Source organism: Euwallacea similis, chromosome 16 (assembly GCF_039881205.1).
Source record: "Euwallacea similis isolate ESF13 chromosome 16, ESF131.1, whole genome shotgun sequence".
In the NCBI taxonomy this organism is placed as follows: Eukaryota; Metazoa; Arthropoda; class Insecta; order Coleoptera; family Curculionidae; genus Euwallacea; species Euwallacea similis.
The window spans coordinates 3,801,049-3,817,121 of NC_089624.1; the positions used below are offsets into that span (position 1 = coordinate 3,801,049).

At 32.7% G+C, this 16,073-nt stretch overlaps 1 protein-coding gene across 1 annotated transcript; it reads right to left on the reverse strand.

Annotated features, from left to right (window-relative positions):
• Positions 1–6,183: 6,183 nt before the first annotated feature.
• Positions 6,184–13,209, reverse strand: LOC136413955 (hepatic leukemia factor-like). The gene is made up of 3 exons (XM_066397731.1): positions 13,191–13,209; positions 7,487–7,588; positions 6,184–7,311 (listed from the first exon to the last, which is right to left on the reverse strand). Exon 3 carries the CDS (start codon positions 7,309–7,311, stop codon positions 6,556–6,558), a length of 756 nt encoding a protein of 251 aa, XP_066253828.1. The 5' UTR covers positions 7,487–7,588; positions 13,191–13,209; the 3' UTR covers positions 6,184–6,555.
• Between the last annotated feature and the right edge of the window lie 2,864 nt (positions 13,210–16,073).

A 16,073-nucleotide genomic window follows, 5' to 3' on the forward strand; every position in this document is an offset into this window, starting at 1 on the left:
AAGAAAAATATAATAAGAGTATATCATCTTGAAAGTTTGAAGGATTGCTCATTAATTGTAATATAATATTGTATAATATTGGATTAATTGAAAGGAAAGGAATTTTTGAAATTTTTTGAAAACATTATAAGAACGCTTTTAAAGGAGTTTTAGTAATGTAATGGAGCGTTGCCAATCTGAATTTTCATTAATTAATCCGAGTTACTATGTTTAAATTTGATTAGTTAAGTTTTGAATAATCTAACTTAGGTTCGATCCCAGGTTGACAATTTAAATTGAACTATACTTTCATTAATGATTTTATTTTTGTTTTATATTTCTGAGTGGCCTAACGAGAGATTCTCTGCGTTTTCTCTGCTTTTTGTATATATTCATAATAATAAATTTTGGCTCCCTAAAAGGCATGTCTAAAATGACCATCAAGGCACGTAGAAAATGACCAGCAGTTTCCATTTATCCATCCTCACAAATTACACGAGACTAACTTGGAACGACTTAATACTGGAACCTGAATTTTGCAAAAATCTTACAAAACCCTTCCTCTTACCACAGTGGCAGATGTTTTCATTAGTGTATATAGGTCAAAAGAGCTAGTGGTATTTGCAGTGAGGATTAGATTTTGGTCAATATGTACAGTTACTGCCGTCTCGCAGCCATCTATCATAACTAAACACAAAGGCCCAGTTTTGTGGCATTTCACGTCAAGAACCTTTCGTATTGCTTTTATTTGCCAAGGCTGACAAGTGACAAGTAGGTAAAAAGAGTTTAAAGCGATGCAGAAGTTTGCTAATGGTCAAGCATCTGTGACTTTTTGATAACTCTATCGATCATTGGACAATTACATGATGTGATGTTACGCTATATTAAAGCACCATTTAGTACCGTTATAGCAACCCTGTAAACGTTTTTTAGGAAAGGGCCAGCTTGCGAATTCTTACTAGTCGTAAAACGTTCTTTCTGTGCAATAAAATCTTAAATAAAAAACTCGCAAAATACTGCCTTAGTTAGAAAGAGTATTGCTACAATAAAATGGGTTAAATACGTTTTACGCATGTGTTGGCTATAAAGCTAACGGTACTATCACTAACAATTCGAAAGTTTTAGAAGGCACTAGAAAAGTTGTGAAACTGAGTGACCTTAAATATTATTTTTGTGTTAAATGTTTATCTAGTCAGTTCGCGAATTGTTATTCAGATTTTGATAACTATTTCCTGGTATTTTTTGTAATGAAGTTCTTGTCTAGTTTGCACTTTTTGTTGCTACATACTGAAAAGTAAACATGTAGGTAGTTAGGCCCCTCTCTCACTAAACATTTCAGCCATACAAATATTTGTTCGGAATATTTGTCAATGTCTGGATTTTTAATTTAAATTTTCCTGCAAAAGTTTTTAAGAATGTTAATTGTGTTTACTAAAATAAGTCAAGTTTGTTTCGTTAATCTTCAGTGCCCAAAGTTCCTTCCTGCAACATTCTAGAATCTCGAATATTTTAACTTCGAAAAAATTATATTAGCTTTAATTGGTTGAAGTTGATATTCTGTGTTCAGAGTTTCTTCACCAAATAATCCGGAACATATTTTAACTTTAGGAAAATCAAGTTAGTTTTAGTTTATCTGTTTTTTTTTCTGCTTCTCCCAAGAAATTTCTTAAATCGTGACTTTTTAAAAAATTTGTTTTCTCGGGTACGAAATTTACCTTTAAATTTGTAGAAAAATTTGACATTTTGTTTGATAACTTTCAGGTTTCTTAGAAGAATGTTTTGTTACCAAAATTTATAAAAATGAAGAAAATCTTCACCAGTTTGGATAAGAAATTTTAGCTAAAAATATGTCTTATATGTTTGAGGTAGATTATTATGTTTTTAATTTTGTTTGGGAATAACGCTTCATACAAAGGTATGTTGATATGCAATTTTAACTGCATGTCCATCTGGACATTGCCGTCTCATCTTCATATGTTTTTCTGATGCCCCTGGGTCTTTTGGCTGCCTTCTTGTTTTTTCTCTTCATATTCAAATATACCTAATCTTTAATTTTCCAAAAATTCACTGGAAAATAATTCATATTCTTGCTACTCTGTGGAAACCTCGCCATAATTTCGTCCCTCAGGTCTTGAAGCTCTCAAGAGTAAGATGTAATCAGGAAACGGTTGGTTCTACTCCTGTTCCAATTAACATGAAAGGAAGTTTTGGGGATATCAAGGATAGATGCGGCGTTGTGTGTTGCGATGGGGATATGAATATGTGATATGAGGACATTTGAAGTTGTATAGGAATTGGCTTTCTAATTATGTAACGACCTCTGGAGGATCTTGGAGTAATGGAGGGCAGAATAATGGGATGAATTGAAAAGGGCAACTGCGGTTCAGGTACTCCAAGAACTCTGTTGTTAATTGCAGGTCTGGTCGAATGTATTGTGTGTAGCGTAGAGTTTCCTGGTATTTAAAGCTCTCAAGCTAACAAGAACTATACTATAGAAGTAAAGTATATATGTTGGCGCACAATTGTCTTCAGAAATTCTGAATGTTTTATGGATTAAATTCATATGTTAATAAAGAAATAGCGTTATTAATACAGTTATTAATGTGCTTTTCGCAGAAGAACGTTGGGCTGCAGGAAAGAGTTCAGGATAAAAAATTTAAAAAAAAATTATAAAACTTTGTTTAGATTAAAAAGTAAGTAAGAACGAGCTTTCTCCTGTTGTCTTGTGTCTTTTGTTTCGTTTAGTTAAATATAAATTAGTTTTTTTATGCATGCCTACATGTTATTTGTTTCATTTTTATAAGAATTATTCAATTTGAGCTATCATTATACAGTTAAGGTTGTATAAATAGCACATTTTTAATAATCCAGTTAATTTTTAATAAGTCCATCCAATTTAATAATTTTCTATATTTACATAGTTATTATACGTAATGGATAATAAAACCATACAAATTTACCAATATGTCTATTGAAGAAATTTACAACTAAAAATATTTAAAAAATCAGAGACAAATGAATAGCACACTTTTAATTTTAAATCAAAACTCAGTATTTCGTGAGATATCCATTTTGCTGGATGATTGCTGTCAATCTAGCAGGCACTGACTCCACCAATCTTTGGCAAAACTCCTTTGGAATTCCTTGCCAGACCTCTTTAATGAACTCCCACAATTCATCCATATTTTTGGCATTTCTGCCACTCAAATAACTTTTAATCTTTTGCCACAGATGTTCTATGAGGTTTAAGTCTGGACTCTGAGCAGTCCAGTCTAAGACATTCACCATGTTGTCCCTAAACCAATTTTTTACCAATTTAGATGAATGTTTGGGGTCATTGTCTTGTACAAATTTAAAAGTAACTGGTATAAATTTCACCGCGTAGGGTTCCATGATGGTTTGTAGGATGTTTTTATAGACAAACCTATCCATAATTCCGTCTATTGTATGAATCGGGTCTACACCTTTCCAAGACATAGCACCCCAAATCATGAGAGAACCTCCTCCAATCTTCATAGTCTTAATTGTGTAGTGTTCATTAAAACTTTGATTGGGAGAACGACGAACATGAATTTTTCCATCCATTTCCAGACGATTGATCTTAGTTTCATCAGAAAATAGACATTTTTTCCAAAAATCTATGGGTTCCATTAAATCATTTCTGAAAAAATTCATTCTGCGAAGTCTATTTCTGTAAGAGATAAGCGTTTTTTTTCTTGCATGGCAACCACGAAGATTTGCCTCATTCAATCTTCGTTTGACTGACTTTACCGACAATTATATTTTATTATATTTAAGGATTTACCTCCTAATTTTGCTTACACTCAAAAAAGGGTTAGCTTTGCTAAGCCTTATGATAATTTTATCCTCTCGCTCGGTAGTTTTTCGTTTTCTAGGTGCCCTAACTTAATTTTTAACGCTTTGCGTATTATTATACAAGCGAATTGCATTGTAAATTAATTTCCTTGAACATCTTAAATCTCGGGCTATTTGAGAAATAGTCTTTTCCTCATTCTTCAGCTGTATGATTAGCTTTCGTCTTTAAGGTCCACAATGCTGCTTCCTTATCATTGGAATGTTTTGCTTATTAATTAAAATGTAAGAAAATTTTGTATACTTACTCATTTTCAAAATTTTAGTAAGATTGAAATTATTTTTGAAATATTTTAAATAAATGTGCTATTTAAATGCCGAATGCAGAAAAGTAAATGTTGACTTAAAAGAAGAAGGAAAGTGAACGTGAGCAAATCAATAAACGATTATTTTTTTGGCTTGGTCAGAAGAACATGCCGCCATACACAAAATTCCTGCTTTTTTACTTCAATTCTTAAAGATTTGAATTTCATATAAGTGTGCTATTTATATGTCCTTAGCTGTATATTGAAAATATCATAATGCATAATTAAACGTAATACACTGCAGGGAAATCGGGATGAGAAGTAAAGGGCAGTCATGCAACACTTCAAAAAGTCTAAAAATTATGTCGTCTTCACATATGTGGTTAAAATAAGTTATTGAACCTAAGTACTTTAAGTTTTCCAAAAATAGTTGATTCTAGGTATTGACTCACAATTATTAAATAAGTGTGCAGGTGCTTCCATTATAAAAAAATAACTTTGTTTAAATCATGATAATTTTAACTGATCCTATATACATATGTAGGTACTAATTAAATTTTTCTTAAGGGAAATAAACTGGATAGAATTTTAAAACGTTTATCTAAATCAGCTTTTTCTGGCTACCTATCTTAATTCAGAAAATAATCCACCGCTTCCATATACACAAAAACGACTCTGCAGGTATCCGTCCAAAGATAAATGATAAGATGTTATGTAATAAGTACATATAAACATTGATTTATTTACAGTTATGGCATTATCAGGGAACTTGTGAGATTGACGATGTAAAACACACATAAACACTGAATGTCAAAGTAAATAATATTTAAAGTATGATTTAATGTATAACTAGAAAACTTATGTATATAATATATTATATATATAAATATACAGGGTGTCCCAGATAAGGATGAACAGCATGGGGATCTTGGAAACGGTAATAGATACAAAATGGTTTAAATTGGGAAAAAGTTGGGCAATTTAAAGCAAATTAATAATCTGTTTTTATATCGACGAAATTCCGAATGGTTACGAAGATATCCGGAAAAAAACGAATTTGGCGGTTTTCGTTTTTTGCAAATAACTCTTATACGGTTATAGTTAGAGGAATAAAAGTTTTACATTATTAAAGCACTTTTTTGAGAACTGTTTAGCAGTGTTGCCAGTTTTCTTGTTACATCCTTACTTTCGGAGAAAAATGAGTAAACTTTTGATTTTCATATGGGCGTGATATCAATTATTTATATTTTCAAAATCGTCATAAAATTCCCTTTTCAGCCATGCATTACATTTAATATTTTTCTCAGAAACTCTATGAGTTATAGCCATTAAAGCATTTTTTGATAAGTAGGCCATGATTTTGACTTATAGTAATGGTGCACATTAAATAAATGAATGCTGTGGAAACGTCAACATTATTTAAAAGTATAAATATATTACTGGTATCACCCTAAAATTAAAAAAATAATTGTTTCAAATTATGTATTTAATAACAACAATGCGGCTAAACTTGGATCGAATCAAATGTTGACGTTTCCACAGCATTCATTTATTTAATGTGCACCATTACTATAAGTCAAAATCATGGCCTACTTATCAAAAAATGCTTTAATGGCTATAACTCATAGAGTTTCTGAGAAAAATATTAAATGTAATGCATGGCTGAAAAGGGAATTTTATGACGATTTTGAAAATATAAACAATTGATATCACGCCCATATGAAAATCAAAAGTTTACTCATTTTTCTCCGAAAGTAAGGATGTAACAAGAAAACTGGCAACACTGCTAAACAGTTCTCAAAAAAGTGCTTTAATAATGTAAAACTTTTATTCCTCTAACTATAACCGTATAAGAGTTATTTGCAAAAAACGAAAACCGCCAAATTCGTTTTTTTCCGGATATCTTCGTAACCATTCGGAATTTCGTCGATATAAAAACAGATTATTAATTTGCTTTAAATTGCCCAACTTTTTCCCAATTTAAACCATTTTGTATCTATTACCGTTTCCGAGATCCCCATGCTGTTCATCCTTATCTGGGACACCCTGTATAATATGTATATATTATATATATAAATAACGCTCCGAAGATTTTTTCAATTCTATTAACTATGTATGTAAAATTACATAAAAAATAATTGATTAGGTTTTATACAAACATATAGATTATATTGTATATACATATATCACATTACATACAATCTCATTGTAACATCACTTTTTACATTCACTCTTACCAGTGAAATGTAAGAAAAAAATTTACACTTTAAAGAATAATAGTATAACGTAAGTAGAACATAAAAATAACCAAGAACTTCCTTTGAGGAAGGTACTTTAAGATTTAGGACATTAAGGAATTTGGTTGTTTCCGGTAGAAGAAATCTCCAAAATATATAGTACATTCCAATAGGAAAGTAGACCAATTCTGACTTTTTGGAGATATTTCGATCGGATTGGTTCACTTCTCGGTTGGGATAGAGTTACTGAACGCTCGATTTAACATTGCCGTAAGCCGCATCTTCTCTCTTTCCAAAGATGACAATTGATATGCGATTTTAACTGCATGTCCATCTAAAAATTTAACCCTAATAGCCGTTTCGTCTTCTTTTGTCTTCCTGGCCTCCCTAGACCTTTTGGCAGCCTCGTTGTTTTTTCTTCTTTTCTCTATATATTCCTGGTCGTTCATTTTTTCAGGATTGACTGGAAAATTTCGACGCATGTTTCTATTACTGCCACTTTCAGCAACACTTGCCATAATCCCGTCTTTTAATGTTTCAAATTCAGCTTCTAGAGCAGGATGCAGCGTGGAGACTGTTGGTTCTGCGCTTGCCCTAGTTAACGCCTTAAAAGGTCGTTTTGGAGGTGCCATAGGGGATAGATGTGGTGTAATGGGCTGGGATGGAGATGTGTGAAAAGGATATGAGGACATTTGAGGTGGTATAGGCATTGACTTCCTAAGTATGTATGGGTGTATGGTTAATCTTGGAGCAGTGGAGGGCGGACTAATTGGATGCACGTAAGATGGCGATGTGCGGTTCTGGTACTCTATGGATTCCGTTGCTACTTGGAGGCCTGGTCGAAGGTATGGGGTGTAGCATAGAGTTCCCTGGTATTTGGAGCTCGGAAATCCATAAGGATTAGAATCGAGGTGCATATGTTGGTGGGCACGCAATGGTCTTCCAAAAGCTTGAGAGTTTTCCTGGATTGAATTCATCTGTTAGGAAAAATAATTTGTTACTATGAAACCTTTTAGCTTTAATAAATATAGTTCGTTATTTAAAAAATTTTAAAAAATGCTACCTAACAAAAAAAATGCTGTGTTTTAACAAAAAATGATGCAGGATAAAAATGAAAGAAAAACTTGTATAAATAATAATATAATTTCTTACCTTTCAATTAATTATCAATACTATAGTAATAGTATAATCCTCTAAGGTATAAATCTTCCTATAGACCGAGAAGCACCAAGAACCAACTTTCTCTTTTAAGATCTAATGCACAACAATTTCAGTGTTAGCGCAAACATGATTTGAAGCGAAATTCAGGAGAATGTACTTTTATTGGTTGTCTTCTTTCGACTGAAGTAACAAAATACGGATATCATGAGGCACGCTAGAAAAATTTGCGAGCCTTAAGGGTGAATAGGCTGACCAATTGAATAGACCATGGAAGGGAGTGGGAGTGGGTTGTAGACCTATGCACCTTTACCTAAAGTAGTAAATTTAAGAGTCCCAAATATTTTATTGACTGCGATTCCGTGCAATATTGTACCTGGTTTTACAGCCTCCCGCAAGTGCCTGTACTTTAGTAACTCTTTTATCTTTTTAACTGAAAGAGACATGAGTATGCAAAATTAAGACATATTTTTAATATTTCGGGTAAAATTTTTGAATTTTGAAGGCGAAATGCGAATAAAGGCTGAAGACTATGATTGAAAATAGATCTTTTACGAAAGTTGTATGGGAACAAAATGCGTAGAACGGATAAATTGAAAAAGTTATGCGTTTTTTACCTTTGTAAAATGCTGATTTAAAACTTCAAATTCCGAATAGGTACTAACGAAGATATTGGAAAAAACAGAAATTTTGCTAAATCGATTTTACTTCCTTTTATTGCTAATTTGAGAGATAAGTAAAAATTGTTTTTTACTTTGCCGAAATACCGTAATATTTATTTTATGTTTGAAAACTGCTTGGTTCCTGAATGCAGCAATTATTTAAAAGGAAATTATTAAAGTGACTGATTTTTTAACCAAAACTTTTGCTTTTGCTTTAACCAAAGGGCAATTTACGAAATTGGTACGAATCACGACCAGGAACAATGAACGTTGTATACTGTTTACTGTCTCAACTTGGTTGAAAATTTCTAGGTCTTTTGGTGTGGTAGCCGAATAAGGGAGCTGTCCGGGGGTATCCTGACTGCTAAGTTCAATCGCAAGAACTTGACTTGTCTTAGATGAGAGCGACTTTTATTTTTGTAAGTAACTATGCTTATTTTTTTATTTCCTCAGAAGAAACAATTAATCCATTTCCTATTGTATTTTAGAGCTCATCTTCTTTTTTCACTTTTTTTTCTTTTCCTGACTAAATTCTTTGAGTCTGTCTTTAATTTTTTTTTTGTACAACTGAGAGCTGATTGTTATTTCAACTCGGTTAGAAGTTCGTAGGTCTTATTAAGTTAAAACTTCTCATTCTATTAGCAACACCCAATTTCCGAAAATTTTACACGTACCAAAAAAGTGCAAAACTTTAAGAGTGGTTGGAAGAGTGAAAGAGAACAGCGAAGAAAAAGTCACATCAGGTTAAAGTTCCACAAAAAGAATATGGACAATTAATTCAATTATTCAATTCACTAGGGGCGGGGGCAACTAAGAGAAACTATAAGTATTGTTGGCACTCTGAAGACGTTGCCACCATTACCGGATAATACGACAAATGAAAAGTATTGTTAATTTAGTTTAGATTAGATTTTTAGATTTTACCTTATTTTGGATTAGATTAGAAGATATATGATTCCAAAAGTAATTTTCATTCATTTAGCCAGTTTAATTGAGATGTGCTGTTAGAGTAGAATAATGGCCCCAATTTTCAGCGCCTTACGATTTTCCTTCAAAGCGTGAGAAAATGCTTGTAGCTGAGGCTCTATTCTTGAAATTGACAAACATCACTCATGAAGCAGGACGTAAAAATGGCCAAAATTGATGGTTCCACATGTTTCACTAATATAAAACATACGTCATTTTAGCGTTATTGCCCATATATAGGGTGGCCCAATGAAAACTGTATCTTGACCTGTCGATTTTTGATTCGAAGATGACAATTTTTTATTGTATTTTAAACCCCTGAACAAAGGTGACAGTTAGCTTCAATATTTTTAATAGAAAAGGGTATCGAGTGAGACCTGATTCTAGAGATAGTTGTAACCTAAGTAAAACCTCCAAGTTTGAAGTCATTGCCATTATCCTCATTGATATGACAGCTTGTCAAAGTCTGTGGAGAAAAACTTTTGATTAAGATTTAGATGATTTTCTTCACAAATTCACGAACATGAAATCAGTTTAACTCCTCAAAAAATGTACTAAATCTGCATTGAAAGCTTCCTTTTCCGTACCCATATGTTCCTTCCCGGAATATCTGATTTGCGGAAGCGGAAGGGTGAAGTGTGGCCCTTAATACCTTCCTATTTAGATTTCTATTTATTGGACGTGGATGGCAAAAGGGGGTCAGGCCGTTATTTCATCTGTCAAGTGGATGAGTCACAATAAATAATACCGTTTGGGGGCGAGGAAGGGTTGACACACATTCGTTCATATTGTGATCGAGGCACATGTCTACATGTTGGCCAATCTCGTTGCTATTTGGATTACAGGAGATTGTGGTAGATTGGTGGCGTGAAGGGAATTTTGAAATTTTCATGTAGTACTAGGTTGTAAGCATTTTGAATATATTTTTTAATATTTCTCCATTTGGTGATTGAGTTGATCAGTTAAGTCAGAATAAGTGTTCTATCATAGAGCTTCACATTTGCTAAGTCGAAATGTGAGTTTAGCAAAAGTATATTAAGAAATAACAACAAACTATTTAAACAATTTCACGTAACTTTCTTTAATATTTCGATAATTTAAATTTTGAATTTTTAGCGTTTACGCAGAAAAACAATAAATATGAACAATTCATATTCACTATATTTTTGCGTAAACCATGAAAACTAAAAATTTACGTTATTTTGCTAAAAAGTGAAACTTTCACAATCGTGTGTAGTCATCCATCTCAAGGGTAAACGCAATAATAATTTATGGTTTTAGTTAAATTTTAAGTAATGTAAAGTAGCGAAGAAGTAGATGGATCTAGTGATAGAGTCAATTTTCATGTTACAGAAAATAGGAATTCTAATACGATATCTTACAATTTATTAAAATAAATACATTATTAAGGCAATAAATATTAATTAAAAAAATAAGAAATACAGAAATATTTAACTATTATCGGTAATCAACTAAATAGTATTACTTTCAATCCAAATAAACAAGTTTCATAAATTCCCTTAAACTAATGATGCGGCTACTGATTCGCTCAAATAGATTTAAAAATATGACCCACAAATTTTCATAGTTGACCATCTGTAAAGAAATTGGTGTAACTATCTCATTTCAAGGGTGCCGCAAGTTATAAAATTTTATTGTTTTCTTTATGGTTCCTCTTTTAACTGAGTATTTTGGCCAAGTTTTATTTTTCGAAGCAAGTTAAAAGACATTTTGATAATTGATTGTGATGATTTACGATAGGAAACTATTGAAATTAGCATTTTAATGGAGAGGCCAAAATTGATTGTTACATGCGAGTTAAAAATCTTGGTTTTTGAACAGTTGTGCTTACTTAAGCTATTATTCGATCTAGTTTTTCTGATCCCATACCGCTTTTTGTAGTTTGTCATATTATGTTGTCATTATTTTTGGATGGTCTCCGTTACCGTACGTTTCCTAGTTGAATAAGTGTTGCGTTTTATGGTTTTCTTCACAAAGTTGTCACTTCCCGACTCTGTGGTAAATATAATGGAAAGGACACGTCACCTGCCCTGGTAAAGGGTAGGCTGACGCACCAATGATTTGAAGAATACAGGACTGGACCATGATTTTAACCACATTTCTGTTCACTTAGCTGCATAAAAATATCCTCTGTTGTATTTCGAAAATATCAAATTACTGGATTTATAAAATATTATTGCTAAATGTTCTAAAAATATTACTTTGTCAATACTTGTTAAGTATTTAAAAATCTGTTGTTTGAATATATTTGGGATATCTTAAAAAACCTGGTGGTCATGTGAACGATGCCCACAACATATCTTATATTTTTTGGTTGATGTGAACGGTAACGAAACGGTAGATGAACAAATGCACTGTGTGTGAAACTCAAAAATACTGTGGTCACTGATGACCGAAGTCCTAAAGTGAGCATTTGAGAGCCTGAATCAGTCACATTTCAGTTAGAACGTATCTATAGGATCTAATCAGATTTTTTCAGGAATTTGCGTTTATTTAAATTCTCCGTAAAGAACACACACTTCCCTCAATTGAAAAGTCATAATCAAATTTAATTAAATGTTTATTGCATATATAGCAACAAGGTAAATAAATAAGAGTTATATAAAATTTTGAATATGTGGTATGTATTAAGTCGGTAAAAAGCAAGCAACAAAAAATTTTACAGTGTTTTCAAAACACGTTTTTTATATTTTTTAGTCCAGCAACAGAATTTCTATCTATATACGCTGCTACCATTTAGAGTTTTCTTTATATTTGATATATTCAGAAAAGTTCAAATCAATATTTCTCAAATATGTGGTGTTATTACTAGGGATGTGTCAATAAACACTAGATTTACATATTTCTCCCCATTCAATATGGATTGTTTTAGGGGTATTATGTGATTTGAATTACTATACTTTAAGCATACTCATATATTTAAAATAATTTCAAAACCGTTTACCAAATTTTGAGACTTCATGACTTGCCAAAGTACGGTTCTGCATTATAGCCAGCATACAGGATGCAATGTGAATAATGAGTCTAACGTGGTGTCATAGATAGTAATCTTGCAGATTTCTTTTATTACATTTTTGGCCAATGAATAAGGGTGGTCAAGAACCCTTTTGTGTACGTGATAAAGTCTTAATGAAAACATTCTGGGAACGTGAGATAACATGTTTCCGCATTTGCAGAAAGGAATATGATATCTTTGGCCCAAATTAACTAAGTAGAAGCTTTTTGTAAAACAGTTCTGAGACGGGAAACTCACCCCTATGTGCCTTTGTTAGGTTTTATCAAGAAGCCTATAATTATAAGAAATACTAACAGTTAATTACAGTGCTCTATCACAATTAATTAGGATGAAAAGACATAAAATGATTTAGCTTTATTTATCTTAACTCAATAGTCGATAATTACAGAGCTACAAGGTGGAAAAATTAAAGAAAATACAGTTTTAAATCATATTTCATATAACACAACATTCAAGTTTATGAAATTAAGTACTAGGGGCTTTTTGGGGGAATAAGTAATTCCCAACGATTTTCCCGTTAGTTCTAGTGGGTGCCATACGTGGTTCTTGATATCTGTTTAAATTCATTCGTGCTTTTTTATCGTTAACAATAATCCGCATTTGAATAAAAAACGTACTGGTCTATTATCTGTGCTTTAAAAAATTATATATTATTAATCTTTTTATGAACAACTCTTAAGAAAAATGCGTTTGAACTAGTAAATACACGAAAATCTCTGAACAGCACGTAACCTCCATAATCTCTGGTAGAGCTGAATAAATCTTTAGGGACTTTAAAATTGAGTAATTCAAAAGCATTTTTTTTGAAAACCCTCTGCTATCCAATTTCATGATTTTGAATCGTTTGGTATAAGAACTATCATTAAAAATTGATTTTGAAATTTTTAATTTACGACTCTGTAGCTTTGCAATTGCCAACTTTTTGATTGAGGCAAATAGAACTGAACGGTTTTATACTGATCCCAGCTAACTGTGGGAGAGCATTGTAAAGCCTTTTACTACATAGACCGAATCTCTATCCATAAATATATACCTCTAGGGTTAAATCTTATCCAACACAATAAAAGTACCACAAACACCAAGTGACACGCGCTAAGGGATTGTATGAAAAACTCCCACACATCCTTCTACATAATGCTGGGCAAATTCGATGTCAATACCGCAATGTTTGAATACATTGTACCGTTAGCATTGGAAAATCTATATACCTGAGAGCTATATTTAGAACCTGAGGGACAAAAGATTTGCGACCACCATGTGACCATCTTATTTTGTTGGTCCACTTGCAGTTCGCAGTATCCTTTGATTTTTCAAATAGGATTAGATTTTACAAATCCTAATTACTTTCTTAAAAATCTTAGTTATTTTCTTGGATGTGTCTATAATCCGTTTCAGTGTGTGAACTGTTTAACTTTTTTTAAATATTTATTATAATTATATTTACTAATCACACCCTAAGATATCATTTTATAGAAGAATATCATTTTATCACCTGTCCTTTAAAATCAAAATGGGCTTGGCAAAACTTTAAGCCGATGATATCATCAACTTTTGAATATAGGTAAATTAATTAAATCTATACAGGGTGGCCCAATTAAAACTTTGCACTTCGATTTTGAGTATTTAAAATGTAAATGTGTAAAAACGCTCGAACCCGTCGATTTTTGATTCTAGGGGTACAGTTTATTATTATATTTTCAATCATTCAACTTCTCTCTTTGAACAAGGGTGACAGTCACCCGCAAAATTTTTAATGATAAGTGATATTGAGCTACAGCTAATTTTAAAGGTAGTTGTACACTGATTATAACCTCCAAGTTTGAAGTCACTGCCATTATCTCTGGTGATATGACAGCTTGTCAAAGCCTATGGAGAAAAAAGCTTTTAGTGAATAATTAATGTATCACAATTAGAGCTGAAGACTTCAAAATGAAGGTAGAAGGATCTTTAAAAATGAGATATTACTTAATCGTTTTGACGCAGGTGAGTTTTATTTCTAATCGTATAATTTATGAATATCACCAAATTAGACCCGAAATGTTACGTACCATAAGACAAAGCTTTGAATAAAATTTATTTATTGTATAAAAGTAAATAGCGGTCGTTTCCAGTATTTGATAAATTGATCAGAAAAGTAATCTGCATATTTTTTCCTTAATCGACCTACGTTAAGAGCAAAATTATAAATAAAGAAACACACTTTTTTAGATTTGAGCGGTAAAACTCACTCACCTCCATCAAAACAACTCAGTGATATTTAATTTTTAAAGGTCTTCCTACCTCCATTTTGAATTTTGCAATTCTAATTTTGATAAATTAATTATTAATTAGAAGTTTTTTCTCCATAGGCGTAGACAAGCTGTCATATTAATAGAAATAATGGCAGTGACTTCAAATTTGGAGGTTATAATCAAGGTGCAGTTACCTTTAAAATACAGTATCACACCCCCTCTCATGAGAAATTTTCAGAGTAATTATCATACCTCTTCAGGGATTGAAGTTGAAGGGTCGAAAATACAATAAAAAATTGTCTACCTCGAATCAAAAATCGATTAATCCGAGCGTTTTTACATTTTCATTTTAAATATTGAAAATTGAGGTTCAAACTTTTTGTTTGGGTCACCCTGTATATACATATATATATATATATATATTAGGTCGTGTAGTATGAAATGAATAGAATTGAATTGAAACTTTAGTCATTTTTTTTTTCATATGAAATGTTTTTATTGTCAATCGAAATATGCACCACCATTATCAATACACTTCTGCCATTTAACGGGAAGTTCATTGATTCCCCTGCTGTAAAAGCCTGCAGGCCGGGAGTCGATAAACTCTTGGAAGGCAGCTTTGACAGCCTCGTCGGAGTTGAATGTTTTCCCTACCAAGAAGTTATCCAAATTTTGAAAGAAGTGGTAATCAGTGGGTGCTAAGTCGGGTGAATACGGTGGATGACGAAGAGTTTCCAATTCCAACTCCTGTAGCTTGGCCAAGGTGACTTGTGCGGTGTGTGGCCGAGCGTTGTCGGCAGTAGACATCAGCCGTAATCGATTCACCAGGTTTCATGAAACTGTGATGGATGACACCTGCGTTGGACCACCAAACGGACACCATAAGCTTCTTTTGATGAAGATTTTTTTTCGCACAATGTTTTGGTGGTTCATCTTGATCCAACCACTGCGATGAACGTCTGGTATTGTCATATAGGATCCATTTCTCATCACAAGTAACAATCCGATTCAAAAATGGATCGTTATTATACCGGCACAACAAAGAAACACAAGCTTCGAGACGTCGTTCTTTCTGTATGTCGCTCAACTCATGCGGTACCCACTTGTCCAGCTTTTTCACCACATGTCCACCAATTTCAGCCAAATGAGTCAATATTGTTTTTTTGGTTACACTGAATATTAACGATAATTCGCTTGCACTTTGACGTGGATTCGCTTCCACCACGGCTTTCAGATAATCGTTATCCACTTGAGTTTCTGGTCGTCCACGTGGTTCATTTGTTAGGTCAAAATTGCCAGAACGAAATTTCATGAACCAACGAGATACTGTTTGCTGTGAAGTGACTTCAGTACCAAACACATCATTAATATTGCGAGCCGTCTAAGCTGTTGTGGTTCCACGGTGGAACTCATATTTCATTAACACACGAATTTCACTATTTTGCATGGTTGCACAAAAATTTTTATAAAAATAAAAGTTTTCAATAATTTTTAACACTTTAAACTCTGATCGAAAGAGGAAGAATATGCCTTTTCCACATAAAAAAGTCAAGTCCAAATATAGATTTAGAGTGAAGTTATTCGCAGTTGAATGTGGCATTTCGAGAATCTACTCATTTCATACTACACGACCTAATATACAGGGTGGCGCACTTCACCTCCCGTCTTCTATAGCTCGGTTATCA